This window comes from Phocoena sinus, chromosome 1 (assembly GCF_008692025.1).
Source record: "Phocoena sinus isolate mPhoSin1 chromosome 1, mPhoSin1.pri, whole genome shotgun sequence".
Classification (NCBI taxonomy): domain Eukaryota; kingdom Metazoa; phylum Chordata; class Mammalia; order Artiodactyla; family Phocoenidae; genus Phocoena; species Phocoena sinus.
The window spans coordinates 152,961,476-152,987,235 of NC_045763.1; the positions used below are offsets into that span (position 1 = coordinate 152,961,476).

The following is a 25,760-nucleotide window of genomic DNA, read 5'->3' on the forward strand; positions in this document are numbered from 1 at the left end:
GCAATGTCTATGAAACCACAAAACAAAATTATGTATTTTATGTTAGAGGAAAAGATCTGGAACAAGACACACCAAATTGATAATAGTGTTATCTCAGGGGGAAGGGACTTAGGCAGAAGAAGGGAGGAGATGATCAAAGTAGTCTCTACAGATAAATACTTTATAAACACATGATAAAGACTGAATTTTTTATAAGAATACACTTACTATATTTACAATTTAAAACTGATTTTTAAAGAAAACAAACTATATACAATGAAGTGAGAAGGAAGACAAATATATAACTTGGCCCCAAATCCTCCACTAGCCATCCATATCCTAAAACAGGATAGGTGTTTAAAATGTGCCATTTCGAGCAATCTGTAACCTCCAAGTATTTATTTAATCAATGATCAATTCAAATTTATAAGCATTGATACTGTTTACTAGTTTCCCTAATATGACATTTAAAAAAGGAATCTTTTCTGCTCTGAATGAAATCCTACAGTCAGTGAAGTCAGTTACATGACCCAATTTAATTTTTAAAAACTTAAAGAAAAATAGGAATGCCTAAAAATAAGTTACCTGATTGGTTTGTTCTGGAGAGATCCTGCAAGCACTGTCAGATGTTGAACAATGGGCAGAGGTGGAAAATGTTGTCATTTTGGCAGTGGTGAAATGAAGTCTGCTGATAAATCTAAAAGGAAAAAAATTGTAAAAATCTCTTCTAAAGTAGAAAATTCTCTTTAGGATTTACAAAAAAAGCAACCAGCAGAAGTAAAAGAAACACATATATCACAGCACCCTACACAAGTGCAATGTACCCATGCTGAGGTTCTTGTTACCCTTCTGATCACTTTCTAGTTCAGATCCTGCAAAAAACTGGAGCTTCACTAAGAGTAAGAACCATCTATACTTCCCTCAAGTGAAGCCTGAAAGAGAAACAGGTTCAGGCATGCTCCAACCTCTACACTGATGATAATGAGTAAACTGTTTTAGCTGAAAGTGAAATCTGCAATCATTACCTCCCCAGTTCTCTGGTATCTCCTCCTCTCTTGGACAGTGCTCAAGAGCACCCCCTAGGAGACAGATGCAGGGCTGGGGGAATTACCAAGATTAAGTAATAAAGACTCCAAGAGCACCAAGGAAAACCTCTGCAACATGTTGCAACATGTCTTGGCAAGAGACCACAGGAAAGTCAGAGTCAAAATATTCAGTATCAGTTAAAGCAGCTTTTAAAATGTGCCAAGCCCAAAGAGTAAATACCTAAAAAGAGTAAATACCTATAAAATGGGTTGAACCAAGGTGGACATACATCATCAAAGGAAAGATATAGCATGAACTGAAATAAAGGGTAAGGTTTAATTAAAGTTTTTCACCTTTTAACTTTTGTCCTTAAAAAAAAAAGCTATAGAGAAGGAAAATAAAATTTTAAATAAACTTGAGTTTACCTTCAGAACTTTTTCTAGTAAAAAGGTGACAAAAGTCAGTGAAATTTATAAATAAAAAAATCAACAGAGCCTGGGGACTTCTCTGGCAGTCCAGTGATTAAGACTTCGCCTTCCAATGAGGGGGGTGTGGGTTCGATCCCTGGTCGGGGAGCTAAGATCCTACATGCCTCCCCATCAAAAATCCAAAACATAAAACAGAAGCAATATTGTAACAAATTCAATAAAGACTTAAAAACTGGTCCACATTGTAAAAAAAAAAAAATCAGTAGAGTCTGGTTTACAGCTAACAAGGTTCCTCACTCTTCTGAGAAGACTTATTAACGACAACAAAGTATAAATTCAACCCCCCTTCTGAGACAGGAAGGGGGCAGGGCACAACTGTTAGGTAAAACACTGACTGAAACCGCCCACCCTGGCCAAGCAAAGCAGTAACAATTTGCATGAGTTATTTTAGGACAGGAGATCCTTGGTAAGGAACTACCAAGCCACCACCAACTGGAATAATATGGGAAAGGTCAAGAGGAGAGAGGAGACGCCAGTCCACATGTCCTACTAACCTCCTAGAATCCTCCTCGCTGGAATCCATCTTGGCTGAGCAGTTGCGCGCCACCAGAAAGGACCCTGAGTCAAAATGACTGGCCAACCCGGAAACTAATCCCATCACCATAAAACCCAAGACTGAAAGCCACTTGTGGCAGAGCAGTCCTCCTGGGTTCCCTTACCCTCCTACTCTGCCCGGGAGTCCCTTCCCAATGAAGTCTCTTGCTTTGTCAGCAGGTGTGTCTACTCAGACAATTCATTTCTGAGTGTTAGACAAGAGCCCACTCTCAGGCCCTGGAAGGGGTCCCCCTTCCTGCAACACAACCTTTGAAAGAATGGCACAGCCTAAGAACCTGACATAAACTGGTTAGAACCAACTAGGTCCAAGATGGAGGACAAGTCGACTTCCACTAGACCTTGAGCCTCAGTATACACTCATTGTAACACATCAGCAAGCTAAATGACACACCCACAGGTACCATGACAGTTCTAAGGCCAACCATAAAGGTCAAAAATTGGTGGCCCAATTCCTGAAAATCCCCACCCTTTCCCCAAAATAGCTGGAATACTCCTCCCACTCATTAGCCTATGATATTACCCACCCCTATAAAAACTGAGAACCCCATACCCTGGTGCCTCTCTCACCTTCCGAGATGGCCCACACTCTCTCTACGGAATGTGTTTCTCCCTGAATAAATCAGCTTTCATTTTACTACGGCTTGCTCTTGAATTCTTTCCTGCGCAAAGCCAAGAACCCATACTCGGACTTGCCTGAGATCTGGGACATGACCATCCTCTCATGCCCCACTCTCTTTCTGCAACACTTCTATCAGCTTCCCTTGCTACAAAATGGGAAATCAAACAGGATACAAGCATAACTTGTAGGGTTTTTTTGTAAATTTATTTATTTGTTTGTTTATTTTTTGGCTGCGCTGGGTCTTCGTTGCTACTCGTGGGCTTTCTCTAGTTGTGGCGAGCGGGGGCTACTCTTCGTTGCGGTGCGTGGGTTTCTCATACTCTTGTTGTGGAGCACAGGCTCTAGGTGCTTGGGCTTCAGTAGCTGTGGCACACAGGCTCAGTAGTTGTGGCGCACGGGCTTAGTTGCTCCGTGGCATGTGGGATCTTCCTGGACCAGGGCTCAAACCTGTGTCCCCTGCACTGGCAGGCGGATTCTTAACCACTGTGCCACAAGGGAAGTCCCATAACTTGTCATTTTAAAGCAGCTGGCTTTTAACTGGCATTTCAAACCTTATTTTAAAAAAAACTCATCTTGAGAACAAACGTATGGACACCAAGGGGGGAAAGCGGTGGTGGTGAGGGGGGTGATGTGATGAAGTGGGCAATTGGGATTGACATGTATACACTGATGTGTATAAAATTGATGACTAATAAGAACCTGCTGTATAAAAACATAAATAAAATAAAATTCAAAAATTAAACAAAAACAAAAAACACCTCATCTCCCTAAACCTGCTAGTGCTATAGTCTCCCCCATCTCATTAAATGGCAGCTCCATCCTTCCAGTTGCTCAGGTCAATGACCGTGAAGTTATCCTCAATTCCTTTTTTTTCTCACACTTCACACCCAGTCTATGAATAAATTCTGAAGCTCTATCTTCAATATATATCCAAAATCAAACCATTTCTCACTACCTCCGTTATTACTACACTAACCAAACTGCCCATCTCTGAACTGCCTTAGCTCCTAAAGGTTTTCTTGCTTCCACCCTTGCCCCCTCTGGCTCCTAACCTCCTTCTTTTGTCTTTGCTCAAAATGTCATTTTATCAATGAGGCCACACATTTTAAATGTGACCACACATTTTAAAAACTGCAACTCCCAACCCCCAGTATTCCCTATCTCCTTCCCTGATTTATTCTTTTTTTCTTCACTGTCCTTGTTACCAACCAACACAGCATATACATTTTAATTTTTATCATGTAAAACATAAGCTGTAAGTGGGAAGAGATTTCTATTTATTTGTTCATTAATATATCCCCAGTGCCTAAACTGTCAATTATGTACATAGTAGAACAACACGATGGATACAAATATTAATAATAGTTTGGACAGTTTCCAAAAATGGCCCCCAATAAACCACATCTCCCAACTGGCTACTCTACTGGTGACCACACAAAAAGGCCACGTAGAGAGGCTCAGTCATCCAGCTGAGCTAAGCTTTCCAACCATACCCTCCAAAGTATCACACATCTTGGGACATTCCAGCCTCAGGTGACACCTAACTCCAGCTGCATGACAGACTCCAAGCGAGACCACCAGAACCAACGCATAGAATGAGATGTTCATCCCACAGAACTCAGCACATAGCATTATAAGAAATAAATGGCAAAGACTTATATAGAGCTTAATCTGTACCAGCACATATATTAATCCGTTTAATACTTAAATAATCCTATGAGGTAGGCACTATTATTATCCTTACTTTATAAATGAAGCAAGAGAAGCACAGGGACATTATTTGCCCAAGATCACACAATTAGGAAACTGCTGAAGTCAAGATTTTAAACTCAGAACAGCTCTGAAGTCCCCACTTAGCAATATTTTTTTCCCATTAGACTTCAAGTACACAGAATTAATCACAATTCTTTCCTTCAATACATACTCTCATTGTTCATCCACACATGGCCCACTTTTACTTGAGTTTTCTTAATAATGCAATAAACATCCACAAACTAGGACTCTGGCAACAGTCTATATTTACCCATAAGATTCCCCCTCCCATTCCCCTGCCTCCTCCCAACAATCATCCTGAATTGTTTTGATTTTCTTCCCTTCCTTTTTATGCACTTTACTGCATCAAAATGGAATCCTAAAAAGTACATATTTTCAGTTTAGCTGCTTTTAACTCACAAAAAAGGAAGTATGTTGTATGTAATTTTAGGAATTTTTGTTTCACTAAAATAAATTCCTACTTCCGTGTCACTTGAGTTCCTTCATATAACATAAAATTTACCATTTTTTAAAATTTTATTGAAGAATAGTTGATTTACAATGTTGTGTTTAATTTCTGCTGTACAGCAAAGTGACTCGGTTATACATATATACATTCTTTTTCATATTCTTTTCCATCATGGTTTATCACAGGATACTGAATACAGTTCCCTGTGCTATACAGTAGGACCTTGTTGTTTATCCATCCTATATATAATAATTTGCATCTGCTAATCCCAAACTCCCAGTCCTTCCCTTCCCTACCCCATTACCATTTTTAAATTTACAATTCAGTGACATGAAGTACATTCACAATGTTGTACACCATCACCACTATCCATCACCAGAACTTTTTCATCACCACAAACTGAAACTCTGTACTCATAAAACAGTAACTCCTCACTATCCCCTCTCCTCAGAGACCCTGGTAACCACTACCCTACTTTCTGTCTCTATGAATATGCCCATTCTAGGTACCTCATATAAATGAAATCATACAATATTTGTCCTTGTGTCTGGCTTATTTCCTTTAGCATAATGTTTTCAATGTTCATCCATGTCATAGCATATTTTATTCTTTATTTACTTTGCTGTATATTTCCAGTGTGTGATGGACATTTGAGTTGTTTCTAGGCTTTCACTATCATGAATAGTGCTATTAACGTTCTTCTATATGTGCCAAAAAGTATCTCATGGGCATATCTACAAGACAGATTGCTGGGTTATAGCATATATGAATATTCAACTTTAGGATCTGACACCAAAGTGTCCTCAAAGTGTTTGTACCAATTTATAATCCTATCAGCAATGTATAAGATACCCTGTGAATCTACCTCCTTTCCAACATCTAATGTCCTAAGACTTTTTCATTTTTCCCAAATAGGTATGCGCTTGGTCTACAGTTCCCTGATCACTAATGATGCTATCTCTTTACATGCTTATCAGCCATATGTTTCCTCTTCTGTGAAATGTGTTGTCTTTTACACACTTTTCTAATTGATTTTGTTATACTTACTGATTTGTAATAGTTCTTTATATATTTTTAATATTAACCCTTTGTCAACTGGACGTCCTGCAAATATCTTCTCCCAATTTTTAATCTCCTTTCCATTTTCTAGAAGGTGGAAAAATCTTTTTGAGCAAAAACTTAATTTTAATTAAGTCAAATTTATATTTATCAATCTTCTATTTTTTAGTCAATGATCTCTGCCTGGGTTAAACAATCTTTTACTCTCCAAGGTCTCATTTTCACCTTGAGTGTCTACTAAGATTTGTGTGTGTGTGGGAGGGGGATGTCTAGTAAAACTTTAAAATTTTTGTTTATGACATTTAAACCCTTAATCCGTCTAGAGTTGACTTTTTTCTTTTTAGAGGTCAGTTTTATTCTTTTTCTATATGGATGGCCATTTTTTTCCCAGCTCAATTTATTGAACATGACCTTCTTGACTGACAGCCACCTTTGTTGTGTATCAACATGCATGAGTGTTTATGAGTTTTCTATTCTAGTCCACTGGTCTGATCTTCCTGTCTATACAATTTGACACTTTTTTTTTTAATTTATTTTTTAAAGTTTTTTTGGCTGCGTTGGGTCTTCGTTGCTGCACGCGGGCTTTTCTCTAGTTGCAGCAAGCGGGGGCTACTCTTTGTTGCGGTGCACGGGCTTCTCATTGCCGTGGCTTCTCTTGTTGCAGAGCACAGGCTCTAGGTGCGTGGGCTTCAGTAGTTGTGGCTCGCCAGCTCTAAAGCACAGGCTCAGTAGTTGTGACTCACGGGCTTAGTTGCTCGGCAGCATGTGGGATCTTCCCGGACCAGGGCTTGAACCTGTGTCCCCTGCATTGGCAGGCAGATTCTTAACCACTGCTCCACCACGGAAGCCCCTGACACTATCTTAATTCTTATATCTTATCAGGAGTCTTGCCATCCCACAGGGCAAGTCTTCCCCTCCCATTCCTTTTTAGAAGTGACCAGCCATTCTTGGGTCCTTAACTCTTCTACATAAAATTTAGCATCATCAAGTTTCATGAAAATCCCTGTTGGGATTATGAATGAAATTAATTTAATATATAGATCAAACTGTTTGTCAATTCATTAACATGACATATTCCTCTATTAAGATCTTATTTAATATCTCTTAGAAAAGTTGTACAATTTTCCCTTTAGAGGTCTAGCACATTTGTGTTAGACTGATTTCTAAAGCTGATATTGATACTACTGTGATGCCTTCTCTTTCACTGCTTTTTAGTGGTTTTTGCATACGTACAGAAATACAAGTGACTTTCAATAATCTTATATCCAGTCACCTGCTAAACTTACATAATTATTTTTAATAACTTGTCTGTGGATCCTTCTGTTTTCTATGTAAATGACCATATCACCTGCAGATAAAATTTTATTCCTTCCTTTCCAATTCTTGTGCCTCTAATTTCTTCTACTCCTCTTACATTACTGCTTAGGACTGTCAATACAATGTTGAGTACACACGGTATCAGGCATTTTTGTCTCTGATTTTAAAGGGAGGGCTTCTAGTGTTTCCCTACATAAGATGTTTTCTCTATTTTTTTCTTATGGTTATTCTTTATCATCTTGAAAGGGTTCCTTTTGCTCCTCATTAAGAATATATCATGGGGACCTCCCTAGTGGCACAGTGGATAAGATTCCGAGTTCCCAATGCAGGGGGGGTCAGGGTTTGATCCCTGATCAGGGAACCAGATCCCATATACATGCTGCAACTAAGAGTTCGAATGACACAACTAAGGAGCCCACCTGCCACAACTAAGACCCAGTGCAACCAAATAAATAAATAAATTTTTTAATGTGGTTTAAAAAAAATTAAAAAAAGAAGAATATATCATGGACATACACACTACTACATACAAAACAGATAACAAGGCCCCACTGTATAGCACAGGGAACTATACTCAGCATTTTGTAATAACCAGTAAGGGAAAAGAATCTGAAAAAGAATATATATATAACTGAATCACTGTGTTGTACACCTGAAACTAACACAACATTGTAAATCAACTATACTTCAACGAAATAAATTTTTTTTAAAAAAGGATTATATCATGGAAGAGTGATTTAGAAAATGCTTTTTCTGCACCTATTAAAACGATCATAAAAAAAAAAAACGATCATGATTTTTTTGTTTTTTTAATCTATTAATGTGGCAAATTTTGAATTTCATTTATGGATTTTCTAATATAGATATCCTTGCACACCTGAGATAAATCCAACTTGGTTTTGGATATTATCCTTTTTTGCATACTGTTGGTTTTGATTTGCTAATATTTTGTTTAGGTTGTAAAGTCTCTACTGGTGAAAGAAATAAGTCTGTTATTTTCCACTGTCAAGTTTTTGTCTCATTTGGATGTCAGGGTTAGCTGGCAAATAGTTCCTACTTGTCTATTGCCTGAAAAAAAATTCTATAACAAAATTGAGATGTTCTAGTCTTTGAAAGATTTCTGACCTATAAAACTTATAAAACTTATAAAACCCAGTGCTTTCTTTGTGGCAAGATTTATGTATGTATGTATTTATGGCTGTGTTAGGTCTTCGCTGCTGTGCGCAGTCTTTCTCTAGCTGCAGCGAGCAAGGGCTACTCTTTGTTGTGGTGCACAGGCTTCTCATTGTGGTGGCTTCTCTTTGGTGCAGAGCACAGGCTCTAGGTGCGCGGGCTTCAGTAGTTGTGGCACACGGGCTCAGCAGTTGTGGCTTATGGGCTCTAGAGCACAGGCTCAGTAGTTGTGGCACAAGTGCTTAGTTGCCCCGTAGCATGTGGGATCTTCCTGAAGCAGGGCTCAAACCCGTGTCCCCTGCATTGGCAGGCAGATTCTTAACCACTGCGCCACCAGGGAAGTCCTGTGGGAAGATTTTTAATTGCTGCTTTAGCTTAATAAATATTAGATTATTCAAGCTTTTTTCTTCTTCCATTTTGTCTAAGTCTTCAAAATTGCTGGCATATAGTTGATAGCATTCTTTTCATCTTTATTTAGTGGACAGTTGCATCCTTCTTTCCATTCGTGATATTAACATATCTTATTACTTCTTCTACTTTAAAAAATGTATTCTGTTCATTTCCTGATTATTATAAATTAGACACTTAGTTTACTCCTTTTATAATTGAATATTTAAGGCTAAAAATTCCTTCCCCCTCCTACCCCAGCACTACTTTTTTATTCAGCTCATAGGTTTTGATATATAAAGTCTTCATTCTCATTCAGCTGTATTTTTAAATTTCCATAATCTATTTAATCCATGAATTATATAGCTATGCCTATGTGTACTGTATTTCTCAAATGTATGTTTTTGTGATTAACCACTAATTTAGCAACACAGTGGGAGAGATCACCCTCTGCATAAAACTTGATCTTTGAAATTGTTACAGCTTTCACCATGGTCTAGTTGATGATCAATTCCATACTAAATGCGTGCAAAACTCTATGTTCATTAGGTTAAGCTTGCTGGTTTTTTACTCTTCTATTTCTGCCAATCTGTCAGCTTGACATACAATTAATTAAGAGATGTAATGAAATCTCCCACCATGATGGTGGATTTCTCCATTGATCCCAGTGTAGTTCTACCAATTTCACTTCATCTGTTGTAAGGATTTTTAATCAGAGGCATTCATGCTTTAAACTGCTATATCTTCTTGGTGAGTGATTAATATATAGTGATTATAATTATGTAGTGTTTCTTTCCATCCCAGTTAAGACATTCTGTCTTAAAGTATATTTTATCTTGTATTAGTATGGTCATGCCAACTTTCTTTTAGTTAGTAGTTCCAGGTATGTATTTCCCCAATCTTTTAATTTCAATTTTTGCATGCCCTTAAACTTTTGGCGTGCCCTTGTAAAAAGCATATATCTGGATTTTGAGTTTTTTAATCCAATTTGTCAATTTTTATCTTTGGTGAATTTAGTCCATTTAATGTAATTGATATCTATAAATCTTCTCTTTCATTTTTTCTTTTCTTTTTTTTTTTAAGAACAAGTTTTGGAATTTCCAAAGAGTTTCTTTCTTTTTTTTTTTTTTTAAATATTTACTTATTATTTGGTTGCACCAGGTGGGCTCCTTAGTTGTGGCTCAGCAGCTCCGTAGTTGCAGCACGTGGGCTCCTTTGTTGCGGCATGCAAACTCTTAGTTGCGGCATGCATGTGGGACCTAGTTCCCTGACCAGGGATGGGACCTGGGCCCCCTGCATTGGGAGCATGGAGTCTTAACCACTGTGCCATCAGGGAAGTCTCCCCCACTTTTTTTTTTTTTTAATATTTATTTATTTATTTGGCTGCACCGGGTCTTAGTTGTGGAACTTGGGATCTTTCAGTTGTGGCATGCAGGATCTAGTTCCCTGACCAGGGATCGAACCCCGGCCCCTGCACTGGGAGCTCCAAGTCTTAACCATTGGACCACCAGGGAACTCCCTGTCTCTACCATCTGAATTTAGCATTCCAGTTTGTCCTACTCTTCCTTTTACCTTTCTTAAAATTGTATCTCTGTCTCCCTGCTAATAAGATATGAACTTCAGCATGACATCATTTGGACTTTAAATTCTGGGGCAGATATCTTTTCCCCTCTCTTGAATTTTCCTTTTCTCTCTCTTTTTTTTCCCCCTTTGGCCTTAGCCTTTACAACAATAAGTGATAACAAGGTATCTGATTACCTTTATTTCATATATCTCTTGTAACATTTTCTGGATTTGAATCTCTCAGTACTTCATCTAGAACTGTCTTCAATGTGGGCCTTTAGGTGGCAAGGCTTCCAATACTTCATATGCCTGAAAATATCTGTATCATCCCCTCCTATTTAAATAAATGTGGTTAGGTATAAAACTCTAAGTTTCCCTACAAAACCCTAAAAACACTCTTGTCTTCTTGCATTTAGCGATGTTGTTCAAAACTCTGATGTCAATTCAATTTTTGCTCCTTTGTGTGTGATCTGTTCTTTCTCTCTGAGGCTCCTACAATTTTCTTTTGCTGTGATACACTTAAATTTCACTATAATATGTCTAGAAGTGAGTTTTTCCCGACCTCTTATTTTTAGCACTCTAAGAAACCCTTCCAGCTGGGGACTTTCTTTTTCCCTTTTAATTCTAAAAGAGAACAATTTTTCCATTATTTCTTCAATACTTCCTCCTTTCCATTTTTATTTCTCTAAGATTCCTATTATTCAGATGTGAGTACCTCTACATCTATCCTCCTTATCTTTTAACTTTTCATTTATATGTTTTTTTCTTTGTCCTTTTCTCCTTTGTTCTGGGAGATTTCCTCAATCTAGAATTCTAATTCACTCAATTGTATCCATTCTGTTACACCCATCTGATGTGATGTTCTTTATTTCAACCATTATATTTTTCAAGGCTACTATTTCTGCTTGGTTCTATCAGCCTCTGCTTATTCTTGTTTCAAGTTGTTAATATCATCCCTACTTCCTCTAGAATGATTATCAGTCTAACTTTAAACTTTTTTTTTAATTTTATTTTATTTATTTATTTATTCTTGGCTGCATTGGGTCTTCATTGCTGTGCACAGGCTTTCTCTAGTTGCAGCGAGAGAGGGCTACTCATCGCAGTGGCTTCTCTTGTTGCGAAGCACGGGCTCTAGGTGCACGGGCTTCAGTAGCTGTAGCACACAGGCTCAGTAGTTGTGGCACACAGGCTCAGTAGTCATGGCGCATGGGCTTAGTTGCTCCACGACATGTGGGATCTTCCCAGACCAGGGCTCACACCTGTGTCCCCTGCATTGGCAGGCAGATTCTTAACCACTAAGCTACCAGGGAAGCCCTAACTTTAAACTCTTGATCCATCTGTTCTATTACTTATGTTCCAATGAAGCCTATATATTGTTCTCCTATTGAAATACCTGTGCTCTTCAACACTGTTATTTTTCCCTAGAGGACAGCAGCTATTCTGATTGGCAAAGCATAAGGGAGAAGACCAAATTCCAGCCAAAATCAGCCACAGTAAGCTGGAGTAAGGTAGGAAATGAACACTAAAGTAGAAAATCCCAAGCACCAGATAACCACAATCACTATCCATCCCATACAATCACAGCTCAGACCAAGGATTCACCTTTTGTTCCCCAGGGAGATACAGCATTATGATAGGGATTTGGGGAGACCTAAGAATTAAGAAGGTAACGGACAGAGAAGTGACTGCCTAAAGTCAGTCATCACTTGTTTTTTTTCTCAACTCCTCCTCACAAGTATATGCTTCTGTAATGCCCTGATTTACTCTTAAGGAAAGCTGGACTAGGGTTGAGTCACAGCAAGTGTAGAGAAAGGTAATTCCGAAGTAATGAGGCAGGAGAGCAACTAGAGCAGTATTCCAATAGTTCGCTTCTTCCACAGTTTTATTCTCCTACAGCTATGCCTGCCTGACTCCTGTCCTAGGCCAAAGACCCACCCTCCCCCAACCCCCACCTCCACCCCACAAAGCAGTTCAAAAAAGTCCACATCACCCATTTGTTTCTCACAGTATTTTCCTTTTATAGTCCCTCTAGGGATGATTTGAGAGAAAGGAGTCAGCAGTCATGCCAGTTCAGCATCTTAGTAGGAACAAGACTTGACCGCTTGGCAGCTCTGAAGAATTTAAACCTCAATAAGGGTTTAACATCTGGTAGAAAGTGTTGTGCCATTAAAAAGATACTGATTTGAGGGCCATAGAAGTTCAGAGAAAGACAAATTACTTTTGATTGCAAGGCAGAGGAGGAATGAGAGGGAATGGCAATAGCAGTGGGAGGACTTTAAAATGGGAGAATACTGGAAAGAATAGGAGAGAAAAATATCATGAGGAAAGGAATTGTTCTCGGATGTATGTGAGAAATGAAGTCAGCTGATGGGCTCTGAACCCAAAGCAAGATCTTGTCCCTTTTTCACCTGGAATCTGTTTTGAGTGCAACAGGGTTAGGTACTGTTAGCCTCTCCTTAATACAGAAAAACTGAGGCTTAAAGAAGTCAAATAGGGCTTCCCTGGTGGCGCAATGGTTGAGAGTCCACCTGCCGATGCAGGGGACACGGGTTCATGCCCCGGTCCGGGAAGATCCCACATGCCGCGGAGCGGCTGGGCCCGTGAGCCATGGCCGCTGAGCCTGCGCGTCCGCAACGGGAGAGGCCACAACAGTGAGAGGCCCGCGTACCGCAAAAAAAAAGAAGTCAAATAACTTGCCCAAGACTAAAGCTTATCCTTTTACATTCAGTTTCTCAAACCAGAAAGTTAGAGTCATCTTGACCTCTCCCTCTTCCCCCATTATCACATCATCAAACTTTATGGATTTTAACTCCTAAATCTTTCAAAACCACACCCTCTCTTCATCTTCACCATCAATTCCCCAAATCAAAAAATGTTATTTCTTGCCTGTGTCACTGCAATAGACTCTTAACTGTCTCTCTAACCCCACTTCAATCCAAACTCCACACTACAGCCAGAAGGATTAAAAAACCAAAATAAAATAAACAATCCTACCCTGCCAGGCCCTGCTCCACTGCTTGCTACTGTTCGAAAAATAAAGAGCCTAGGCCTTCAGCACCTTGCCAGTCTTTCCAACTTACACTGCTCTTCCCTGCACTCCCTGCACCTCATCCACACTGATCTTTTAGTTTCTCAAACCGGGCCTTTGCACACATTGTTCCTTCATTTTGAACACAGTTCTCTGTAAAAGACTGACTCATCCTAAACCTTCCAGTCTCCAGTTAAATGTCATCTCCTCAACAATCATTAATGAGTGTTAAAACCATATAAGTGAAAGGTTGGGGGAAGGGGGGACTTAAAAAACACACTGAGCAGGCTTACAGCATTTGACCCACTGACCAAATTTATCTCTAGAAAGAGCAGCATTCACACATCGTGTACAGGAAGCACCCAGTACCTCCTATGGAGTATTCTTGGCCCCCCACCCCCAATCCAAATCTAATCAAGCTTCTAGATCTAACTAATATGTGTTTGTAGGGGGAAAAAATGGAGGATGGAGGAATAACTAAACAATACTAAAAGCAGGCAATTAGCCAAATCCAGAATGTAGGAAATTCTACAGGGTCTTGGGTGCAGCATTATTGTTGAAGTGGACAGAGTGTTACAGAGACTTAAAAAACACTACCCTAATACAATGTGTGGACCTTGTTCAAGTCCTAATTCTAAATGTCATTTTTTGCTAAACAATCAGGACATTTTGAATTATGTACTAGGTATTAGATACTATTAAGAAGCTGTAAATGGTAGTAGAAAGGCACTGTGGTAAATTTTTTAAAAATCCTAACCTGATAAGAGCTACATCCTGACATATTTAAAGGTAAATAAAATGACACATCTATGAAACTTTAAAATATTTCCTTAAAAAGGTGGGAAAATAGAAAAAACAATATTCAATTAAAACAATAGGTTTTAATTACCTTATTGAATGGTACACAGAAAATGTGTAAGAAATGACAACAATTCCATGTGTTTATCTATTGTATCTTGAAAAAACTAGTAATCTTGGAAATACTATTCCAGTTACCTCCTTGGTCAAGGCTTTTCTGACTCCCCAAAGGAAGCTGATGACACCACAGCACCTCTATTAAAACACTCACAACATTATATTTATGTCTTTATGTGTGTCCCCTACTGGATTGAAATCATAGAGAGAAGGAACAGTCTTATACATCTCTCAATGATAACAGAAGAGTGGTTTTTACCCTACACTTAGTCCAAAAGACTCCTACACCTCATCTTCAAATCTCTACCTTTGAAGATAACTGTGATTTAAAGACTAATTAAAATAAAAGCTTCTTGTCAGAAGTCAGCAGAACTAATCATTCTTATCAATTCTTTAAAGCCCTAAGGACCTCTACTAAACACCAGTCTGATTGTCTTTCAACTAAATATGTAAAAGTAATAAAACCAACTGTTTTCTTTCAAAAAATAAACTACCGGGCTTCCCTGGTGGCGCAGTGGTTGAGAGTCTGCCTGCCGATGCAGGGGATGCGGGTTCGTGCCCCGGTCCGGGAAGATCCCACATGCCGCGGAGCGGCTGGGCCCGTGAGCCATGGCCGCTGGGCCTGTGCGTCCGGAGTCTGTGCTCCGCGGCGGGAGAGGCCACAACAGTGAGAGGCCCGCGTGCCGCAAAAAAAAAAAATAAATAAATAAAATAAATAAATAAATAAATAAATAAACTACCATTCAGATGTTGTTTTAGTTCTTACCAGGTCTGTTACACATCTAAAAAGGTGAAGTGTGTAGCAAGAGTGCTCCAGCAGTTTGCAAAACAAACAATATGCTAGGAAACAACCTAAAAATCCATCAATGGGGAGCTGGTTAAAGAAATCCTTGTACAACCCTATAATTCAATACTACGCAAGCCCTTAAAAGAAAATATTATATGTAGACTTTATGGAAAGCTGTCCCTGATGTTATTTGAAAAACTTAAGGTACAGAACAGTAGACACAAAATGACCCCACTGTTGTTTAAAAATGCAAATATGTGTGGAAAAAGCCAGGAAGGACATAATACCAAACAGTTAAGGGTAGCTAGCTTGAGGAGGGGACAGGTTAGGGACACGTTAATGGACAATTAACTTTACACACTTCTGTACTGTGTGCTTTTTTTTTTCTTTTTAACAACAGGCAAGTAGCATTTTAGTTTTTAAAAAAACTTTAAAATAAAAAAGTGTGATCCTGACTGTACTGTGAAACAAAATATTCCGAAATAAATACTTCTAAACTAAATTAATTTTTCATAGCAGGAATGTATGAGGAGGGAGGGGACTAAACCCAAACTGAGATGTAGTAAAATTTAATACCAAAAGGTACCAAGTTATCTTTGATACCTGTTCCCCGCGCCAACATCCCAAAGCACGGAGCAGCTTCGTAACTAATAGATCTTTCCGGATGAAGGAAAACAGATGCAGCATTTTCTCCGGGTGTCGCTTTAAAACACTGGTTTTCAAACTTGAGGCTGTACAAGAATCAACTGGGAAACGTGCTGATTAAAATACATATTCCCGAGCCCCAGCTCCTGGTATTCTGTTAGAGGAAGTCTGGGTGTGGCCCCCAAGTGAGCATTCTTCAAAAAAGCACTCAAGTGCCTCTGAGACAGATGGTCCACAGCCCTGAAAATTACTGCCTTAAAATCTTGAAGACACCTCAATGTCACTCTCTCCGCCTCCCTCTTTCCCACCTTTCCTCCGAAGTGCCTCAGTCATCCTCATATTTTGCTCCCAATTAAGCATCGTCAATCTATTTCGATTTGGTTTGTAACCTGTTGGCCGACCTGCATCACGTCACTCCACCTCCATTTTTGTCCTCTGCTGATTCTCATCTTATAACCCTTCCTCCACCAGCCCTTCTTCCGCCCTGTGCGACCGTCCCCACGCCGCCACCCACGCCTCTAGCTCCTCCCGCCGGCTACCCCGGCTCCGGGGCCTGCAGAACTGGCCGCGCCGCGCCCGCTCCCCACTCTCCACTTCCCACCCCCGGCCTCCCGGCACCCCGCCGACTAAACCCCAAAGCCACACCTTACGGCCGCTCCATGAGTCGCTCCCCCGCAGAGCCCGGGGGGGAGGGGGCGTCAGTCACAGGCCCTAAGGCCTCAGCAGCATTTTGAAACGGCGAGTAGTGAGGGCGCAACTTCCGGCCTCGCCAACCCATCTCCCATAAGAGCTTCCGGTGAGGCCTCCAGAAACCATAGATGGGCCAACTGGATGGCTAGAGAGCCAGGAGGCTGAGCCGTCCCTACCATAGAGTAGATCCAGTCCGGGGAAAGAGAGTCGCAGGACCTGGACTGCTAAGAGTTGTGAGGTTTCAAGAGAGAACGTTTGAGGAAATTGCAGGGTCTTGTGATATTCATAAACGTGTCCTGGGAGTTCAAAAAACAGGGAGGGGAGAAAGCTAAAAGCATAATCAGAGGCCGCCTTTTCAGCTCTTCAGAAAGCTGAAAAGCCACTCCCTCTGTTTCTCAGTGTTAACATATTCATTCTTACTCCCCAGAGGTGGCTGGAGCGGAGAAACAGCGTCCTAGTGTTGTCGCTAATTGGGTGAGAATAAGCCTAGTATATACACGAATCACTACAAGAAATGCTAAAAGAGAGATGCAAAGGACAATGAGGTGGAGCTTGTTTGGATCACACAACCAGGTCATCTAGCCTGCTTTCTCCCAATACAAAAGTACCTTCAAACCTCTCAGGCAGGTTGTCTTCAACCTCTGCCAGTGCCAACTGGCATGACCTCCCCCCAATACCTCATTTCGTTTATTTTAGGGTGATTCTAGGTGTCAGAGGAATTTCTGGGCTGAAATATGTTATTTTGCCATTTCTCTTGGTTTCAGTTCTGCAGTTTGGAGAAGAGTAAGGCTTTATTCTTTCCAATATAAGCACTATTGGTTTGGGGGGGGTTTGTTTTTTTTGCGGTACGCGGGCCTCTCACCGCCGTGGCCTCTCCCGTTGCGGAGCGCAGGCTCCGGACGCGTAGGCTCAGCGGCCATGGCTCACGGGCCCAGCCGCTCCGCGGCATGTGGGATCCTCCCGGACCGGGGCACGAACCTATGTCCCCTAGCATCGGCAGGCCGACTCTCAACCACTGCACCACTAGGGAAGCCCCTATTGGATTTTTTTGCAGACAGTTATCCTGTCCCATCTCTAACCCTCTCTTTTGTTTTTCTGCAGGCTGAAAATCCCCTCAGAACCTTCAACTATTTATTTGCCATGGCTTCAAGCCCCCTTGCCACCCTTCTGAACAAGTACCTCTTTGTCCTATTTAAAATGTGGCTCCCAGAACCAGATACACACGCATGCAAAATAAAATGGGGCAATGACCTCTCTTAATTTGCACATTGCACCTTGCTCTATTTCTGGCATCACCTCCGACTTAGGTGGAGATCCAGAGTTTTGTAAATAAGCTGAAGAATTAATTCTTTTTTCACAGTTGCTTCCAGAGAGCTTTTTTAGGTGAACCACTGTCAACTATTTCTCCTCTTTTTCTGCAATTAATTTTAATTTTTGAAAAAATCCCAAACAGGAGTTTGTTTTGTATCTTTTAAATAGTACCTTGTTACTTTAGGTCCTTTCCTACTGTCTCCTGGACTGTTGGAATTGTGATCCTGTCGTGCAATTCAGTTTGTCGACAAGTATTTGTTGAATATCTGCTGTGTGCCAAGCACCAGTGTAGAGGATTCTAAAACAAGTGACACCTGGAATCTGCCTAGAGGAGGCCTCAGACTGTCCAGGTAAAGAGAATGTGATAAGTGCAATGATGAGCTGCAGTTAGCCTTGTCTGGAGAGTCAGGAGAGATTAGCTCTTTCACTTTTGCATTTTGCAAATTGTTGATTAACATATCTAACTTATTTTCATTTAAAGCCTTGGTAAATATGTTGAATAGGACATGATTAAGAGTAGAGCTTTTCCCCTCATGGTTGACTCTGATTCATGATTAATTGTTCCTCTTCCAGGGTTGTTCTTAAACCAATTAACCCACCTACTAGAGGTCAACATCTGGAAACATTTCTCTGACCTTTCCCAAGGAGTTCATAAAACCTCATTAAATGACTTGCTATCATGAAAACATATCATAACTATAGTATTTCTTCTACCAGTCAAGTAATCTTGCCAAAAAAGAAAATGAAATTGGCTAAACAAGCTCATAACTGACTCAGTGATCACCGCTTCCTTCTCTAAGAACTGTGCTCACAAACCATTTATTCAATAAAGAAACACGAAATCTGGGTTTAGTCTAGCTATTCTAGAAATGAGAAAGTTACATAGGTCTTCAGTTTCCCAATCTGTAACATAAAATGGCTGAATCAGATGACTTTTCTAAGGCCCATTGCAGCTTTGAAGGAATTAGAAGCCAATGTTATTGGTCTAGAGCCTTTCTTAAAAGTTATAAAGAGTGGGCTTCCCTGGTGGTACAGTGGCTGGGAATCTTCCTGCCAATGAAGGGGAGACGGGTTCAAGCCCTGGTCCGGGAAGATCCCACATGCCATGGGGCAACTGGGCCCGTGCACCCCAACTGCTGAAGCCTGCGCACCTAGAGCCCATTCTCCGAAAAGAGAGAGGCCACCACAGTGAGAAGCCCGCGCACCGCAAAGAAGAGTAGCCCCCTCTCACCGCATCTAGAGAAGGCCCGTGTGCAGCAACAAAGACCCAATGCAGCCAAAAATAAATAAATTTTTTAAAAATGTTATAAGGAGTTACTTCAGACATACAAAAAGGTATAATGAAGACTATGATTTCCTTTTCCCCACCATTCTTCCTATAGAACAATACTTTACCTATACAAAAAAGTTCCCCACAGTCTCTTCTCCGATGGCATCTCCCTCCTTCAACTGCAGAGGGAACCATTATCCTGAGTTTGGTACTTACCCCTGCCGTGCATTTCTTTAGACTTTTAGGTTATATACCTGTATATATTCCTTTCAAATATTTTATGCTTTAAAATTTTTTTAAATTTGTCTTCATGTTTGTCCCTCTGCACATTGTCTGTGTCCTAATCTCCTTTTCTCATAAGGACATCAGCCATATTGGATTAGGGCCCACGTGTATGACCTCATTTTCCCTTAGTCATCTCTATAAAGGGCCTATTTGCAAATAGAGTCACATTCTGAGGTACTGGGGCTTAGAACTTCAACATATGAATTTTGAGAGGACACAGTTCAGCTCATAACAGTAAATGAATGCACCACCATTTTTTTTATCCCATCTCTTCCTTTGACAAATATTTAGGTGTTTCCTATTGTTTGCTCTACAAACAATGCTGCTATCAACATTCTTGTATGTGTCTCTGTGTGTACTTTAGGGAGTAGAATTATTGGGTAATATACACATTATCAACTCAATTAGATGGTGATAAAGTGTTTCCAAGTGATTGTAGAAATATACACTCCTGAAAGGAGTGTATAAGGATTCTGTTGCTTCACATTTTCACCAATACTTGTATAATAACAAGGTTTTTAAAAAATAGATGTGAAATGATTTCTCATGGTGGTTTGATTTATGTGTCCATGATTATTAGTAAGTTTGAGTATTTTTTCATATTTATTGACTACCCATCTATAAATTGTCCATATCTTTTGCTCATTTTTCTATTGGTTTGTCTTTTTCTTATTGATTTATGAGTTCCCTATATAATCTGGATATTAATCCTTCTTAATTATATGTATTACAAATAACATCTTCAAATCTATAGCTTGTTTTCACTTTTTGAATGTTGTCCTTTGAGCAGAAGTTTTTTAATGAAGTCAAATTTATTAATTATTTTCTTTATGATAGCTTATTTATTGTATATTATTTAAGAGGTTCTTTCCTGTCTATGAATCATAAAGACACTTTGTATATTTTCTTCTAAAAGTTCTAAATCTTTGCTTTTCACATTTAAGCCTTTAACTCATTTGTGGTGAATTTTTGTGCATGTTGTAATGCAGAGATCCGATTTTACTTTTTCAATTACAAATTGAACAACAAATGTATGGCTCTATTATTGAATCTATAAACTGTGAGTCTATAGGTTCTTGAGTTACTCTTTCCTTCCCATTTAACATAATCATTGAAGGTTTTGTAGAAGAATGGAGCCTTTAAGAATGAATAGGATCTCAAGAGGCAGAGGTGGGAGAAGTCGTTTGAAGAAATATGGCATAAATGATGAGGAGAGGGAGGAAGAATTAGAAGACTGTCTAAAAACCAGAGAAAGAAAGAGTCTCCTTTGATTGAAATGTTGATTACTGTATAGAAGATTGGCACTGTATTGAATTACACTGTCCAATATAATAGCCACCAGGCACATGTGGTTTGAAATGTGGCTAGTCCTAATGGAGATGTGCTGTAAGTGTAAAATACACATCAGATTTCAAAGACTTAGTAGGAAAAAAATAATGTAAAATATCTTAATAATATTTTGTATTGATTACATGTCAAAATAATATTTTGATATATTGAGTTGAATAAAGTATACAATTAACTTTATCTGTTTCTTTTTACTTTTTTAATGTGGCTACTAGAAAATTTTTAATTGCATATGTGGTTTGCATTATATTTCTATTAAATGGTACTGGCATGGGATGGATTTGCAGGCTGCCATAAAAAGTTCCATGTGTTATTCAATAAGTAGCAGAATCAAAGGGTTTTGAGCAAAGAAAGGTCAATCTAATATTCCTAATTTGATGACTCAACATCTCATCTACACACAGCCACTTTTAGAAACCATTCTACCATTAGCCCTATGTGGATGATTAGCTCTGGTCATTTGATTCTTACAGAGAATACTTAATATGGTAGTCCTTGTTATTGTTTTTACTGTAACATGAATGGAACAAATCTAATGTGTGTTCCTTTGAGTGAGAAACCGGGACATTAATAAGTCAAAATTTTTGTCTGTTTTTTTTTTTTTTGTAGTACGCTGGCCTCTCACTGCTGCGGCCTCTCCCGTTGCGGAGCACAGGCTCCAGACGCGCAGGCCCAGCGGCCGTGGCTCACGGGCCTAGCCGCTCCGCGGCATTGTGGGATCCTCGCGGACCGGGGCACGAACCCGCGTCCCCTGCATGGGCAGGCGGACTCTCAACCACTGCGCCACCAGGTAAGCCCGAGTCAAAAATTTTAATAGTTCCCCATTGCTTAGGGGATAAAGTTATTCTTTTGCCCAAATTATTAATAACTCAATATTGTCAGCTTTCTAAATTCTCTACATCTCCCTCCACTCCAGTCAAACATATGTTAAGCCTTAAATCGTAGCAACGTTTTCTTAGGTCAGTCTCCCAAGGCGATAGAAATAAAAGCAAAAATTTACAAATGGGACCTTACAAGCTTTTGCACAGCAAAGGAAACCATGAACAAACCAAGAAGACAGCCTACGGACTAGGAGAAAATATTTGCAAATGATGAGGCTGACAAGGGATTAAATTCCAAAGTATACAAACAGCCCACACAACTCAATAACAAAAAAACCCAACCCAATCAAATAATAGGCAGAAGGGGCTTCCCTGGTGGGACAGTGGTTAAGAATCCACCTGCCAATGTAGGGGACACGGGTTCGAGCCCTGGGCTGGGAAGATCCCACATGCCACGGAGCAACTAACCAGTGCGCCATGACTAATGAGCCTGCGCTCTAGAGCCCACGAGCCACAACTACTGAGCCTGTTTGCCACAACTACTGAAGCCCGCGTGCCTAGAGCCCGTGGTCTGCAACAAGAAAAGCCCACACACAAAGCCCACACACCACAACGAAGACCCAGTGTGGCCATAAATAAATAAATTAAATAAATAAATTTATTTTTTAAAAAATGGGCCGAAGAACTAAATAGACATTTCTCCAAAGAAGACATACAGATGGCCAATAGGCACATGAAAAGATGCTCAGCTTCACTAATTATTAGAGAAATGCAAATCAAAACTACAATGAGGTATCACCTCACACCATTCAGGATGGCCATCATAAAAAGTCAACAAATAAATGCTGAAGAGGGTGTGGAAAAAAGGGAACCCTCCTACATTGTTAGTGGGAATGTAAATTGGTGCAGCCACTATGGAAAACAGTATGGCAGTTCCTTAAAAAACTAAAAATAGAGTTGCCATATGACCCAGCAATCCCACTCCTGGGCACATATCCAGAGAAAACTATAATTCGAAAAGATACATTGCACCCCAATGTTCATAGCAGCACTATTTACGGTAGCCAAGACATGGAAGCAACCTAAATGTCGATCGAGAGGTCAATGGATAGAAAAGATGTGGTAAATATATACAATGGAATACTACTCGGCCATAAAAAGAATGAAATAATGCCATTTGCATCAACATGGATGGACCTAGAGATTATCATACTAAGTGAAGTAAATCAGAAAGACAAATATATGATATCATTTATATGCAGAATCTAAAATATGATAGAATGAACTTATTTACAAAACAGAAACAGACTCACAGACATAGAAAACAAACTTATGGTTACCGAAGGGGAAGGAGATTGGAGGGATAAATTAAGAGTTTGGGATTAGCAGATACAAAGTACTATATGTAAAATAGACAAACAGCAAGATCCTAGTGTATAGCACTGGGATATTCAATATCCTGTAATAAACCATAATGGAAAAGAATATGAAAAAGTATGTGTGTGTGTATGTATATATATATCTGAATTACTTTGCTGTATACCAAAAACGAACACAACATTGTAAATCAAGTATACTTCAATAAAAGTACAAATATGTGTTAAGCCTTATAGACAGTATGACTATAGTTAACAATTCTGTCCTACATATTTGTATTGCTAAGAGAGTAGATCTTGAAAGTTCTATTACAAGAAAAAAAATTTTTGTAACTGTGTGGTGACAGATGTTAACTAGACTTATTATGGTGATCATTTTGCAGTGTATACAAATATCAAATCTTTAGGTTGTGCCCCTGAAACATGATGTTAAATGTCGATTTTACCTCAATAAAAATTAATTAAAAAAAATATGTTTAGCAATTGTTGAAGGTTAGGTAGTGTCAGAGAATGATAGAAAGAACAGAATCCATGAAGTCTGATCTTGTTATAGCTTTGCTATTAACTCTTTATGTAACTTCATGAATGCTTATTACATGTCAGACACTATTCTAAACAATTTATGTAAGCTATCTTATTTCATTCTTGCAATCATTTTATTGTCCTGAGACAGAGAAATCTCTTACTCAAGATCACAGAGTGGCAATAAGGATTCAAAAAGGGGCACCTAACTTCAGAACCCAGCCTTTACGTAGAGCATTTATCCTTTCAGTTTTTCAGTGTACATATAGGCACACTTTAAAATTTTTTAAATTGAAGTATAGTTGATATACAATATTATATTAGTTTCAGGTGAACGACATAGTGATTCAGTGTTTTTAGAGATTATACTCTGTTAAAAGTTATTACCAAAAAATGGCTATAATTTCCTGTGCTGTACAATATATCCTTGTTGCTTAAATTTTTTATTTGAAATATTTCCTAACAACAATATTTTACAATTATTCCCAAGTTGTGTTATTTTATATATGATTATTAATGGCTGCATATCATTCCTTATTAAGGCTGTACCATAATTTATATAGCCATTTATGTCATTTACAATTTTTTCCAATTAAAATGCTTTGACGTTCTCTCTTGTAATCAGGTCTTTTTGCACATCCCTGATTATTTCTTTAGGACAAATTCCTATGAGTGGAATTGCTGGACCAGAGCGATCACTTCTAAAGCAGTTGGAGTTAAGCAGATGGAATTAAGGCAAAGCAACATCAGCTAACGAAAACACTTTAATGTCTCACTCTAAGCCCTACCGAGGGTAATTCTCTGCGCCAACCCCATAGCAAAGGCCAGTGCTCAGATTACTGGTGGCTGTGGAACAGAAGAGCCTCCAATGCCAAGATCAATAAAATGTCTTTCTGCTGGCATGTTCAGCTTTCCGCTCTGGTTTAGTAGGATTTCTGCCCTCAAGGCCATTGGGGGTGACCTACTCCAGGGTTTGCGTCATGTAAAATTACTTGGACTCCATTAAGGGACCTACAGGACAATCCCGCTATCCCTCTGCAGGGTCCTTTCTCCCACTTTATACTACACAGTTCAATGCAATTGCTGCAGAACAGCACATCTCTATTCTCTCTTAGAGAGATTCATTCTTTGTTGTTATTGTCGGGTAGGTTTTAGAACTGATATCCACCCTATTATCAATAGCATAACAGATCTGGTGTCACTACAAGTCTTCAAAAGTGACGTACCTCGCCGTTCCGTTAATCCTGGACCTGTCAGAGGTTACAAATCAAAGAAGTCTACCTAATAATGGTTATTGGGCATATAAGTGTCTCGCAATTTTGAGTTAACTGGTAAGGCTGTTGAAAGGTGCATGATTTACGCCTTCTTGTTTTTCTTGGCGTATGAATACAGAGCTTTATTGGGTTTAAAACAGTTTCACAAAATGCCGGCGTAAGGAATCGATTACACAAGGTTCTTCCTTCTTAAGTAAGATACTGTAGCACGAATATTTTCTCACGAGAGCCCGGATAGCTCAGTCGGTAGAGCATCAGACTTTTAATCTGAGGGTCCAGGGTTCAAGTCCCTGTTCGGGCGTTTCGGTTTTATCGTTCTTTTCGTTTTTTGTTTTTTTGTTTTTCTCAAATACTAGAAACCTGAAGGAAAAAAATCCCTTTCCGCTGGGAAACTACCATGCAAAACCTTCATACTCGCCAAGAAATTGAGTGATTTTGGGTAGTCGCTTCTTCTTCTTCTCTGAGAATATGTTTATTTAGCATACTCTGAAATCAGTGAAAAATGAAATTAATTCTAGTTAAGGTTGAAGTACGCTGTGGCATTGAGATTTTCGTACTTGTAGTAAGCTAAGAAAGGGACAAGAAAACGAAGAAACGCCCGAACAGGGACTTGAACCCTGGACCCTCAGATTAAAAGTCTGATGCTCTACCGACTGAGCTATCCGGGCGCCTTCTTCAAACTGTCTCTCTTCGTTTTACTTGATAGTATTCTAATAAATTTCTTCTCACATAGATTAAATTTAGGTTTTAATTAGTATTAAAGTATTTTTTTCAGCAAGATGAAGAAAAACATTCACTTTTCTATATTTTTCTCCATTTACTTAATACATGTTTTCTTCAAGTTCTTTCATAGTTCGTGTTTTGTAAATTTCCAATATTTACTAAGCTCTCTAAAACCAAGCGGTACTAAATTACAGAGATGGACAACCAAGACGAACGTTAAAAATTCAGACAGCTGCAACCTCTTTTTATTACAATTCTTCTGTCTGCCATATATTACTTCCCTGATAGGACTTCTCAATTTTAGTTATATTCTACTGAACCAGATTACAGTGTTTTTCCCATATTGTTAATGAACAATATATTTCCCTTCACTAGATGA

General features: G+C 39.3%; 1 protein-coding gene and 2 non-coding genes across 11 annotated transcripts in view; 1 reads left to right on the top strand and 2 right to left on the bottom strand.

Annotated features, from left to right (window-relative positions):
- The window catches only part of MDM4 (MDM4 regulator of p53), a 58,457-nt gene extending 41,903 nt beyond the window's left edge, over nucleotides 1-16,554 (bottom strand). For 2 of the 9 annotated variants that reach the window (XR_004349082.1, XM_032625699.1), the window contains exons 1-2: nucleotides 16,408-16,527; nucleotides 565-676 (exon numbers count right to left, since the gene is read on the bottom strand). Coding sequence is in view for 5 of the 9 variants with exons in the window: in XM_032625699.1 (XP_032481590.1) it covers nucleotides 565-642 (78 nt within the window). In the remaining 4 variants the exon portion in view is untranslated. Of the gene's footprint in view, nucleotides 1-564; nucleotides 677-15,720; nucleotides 16,269-16,407 lie in introns of those variants that run through there. The other 7 variants (XM_032625617.1, XR_004349085.1, XR_004349096.1 and 4 more) reach the window with 7 other exon arrangements.
- An 8,332-nt stretch (nucleotides 16,555-24,886) lies between these two features.
- Nucleotides 24,887-24,959, top strand: TRNAK-UUU. The gene has a single exon. It is a non-coding gene; the product is annotated as a tRNA-Lys (tRNA).
- Nucleotides 24,960-25,253: 294 nt separating this feature from the next.
- Nucleotides 25,254-25,326, bottom strand: TRNAK-UUU. The gene has a single exon. It is a non-coding gene; the product is annotated as a tRNA-Lys (tRNA).
- Nucleotides 25,327-25,760: the final 434 nt, after the last annotated feature.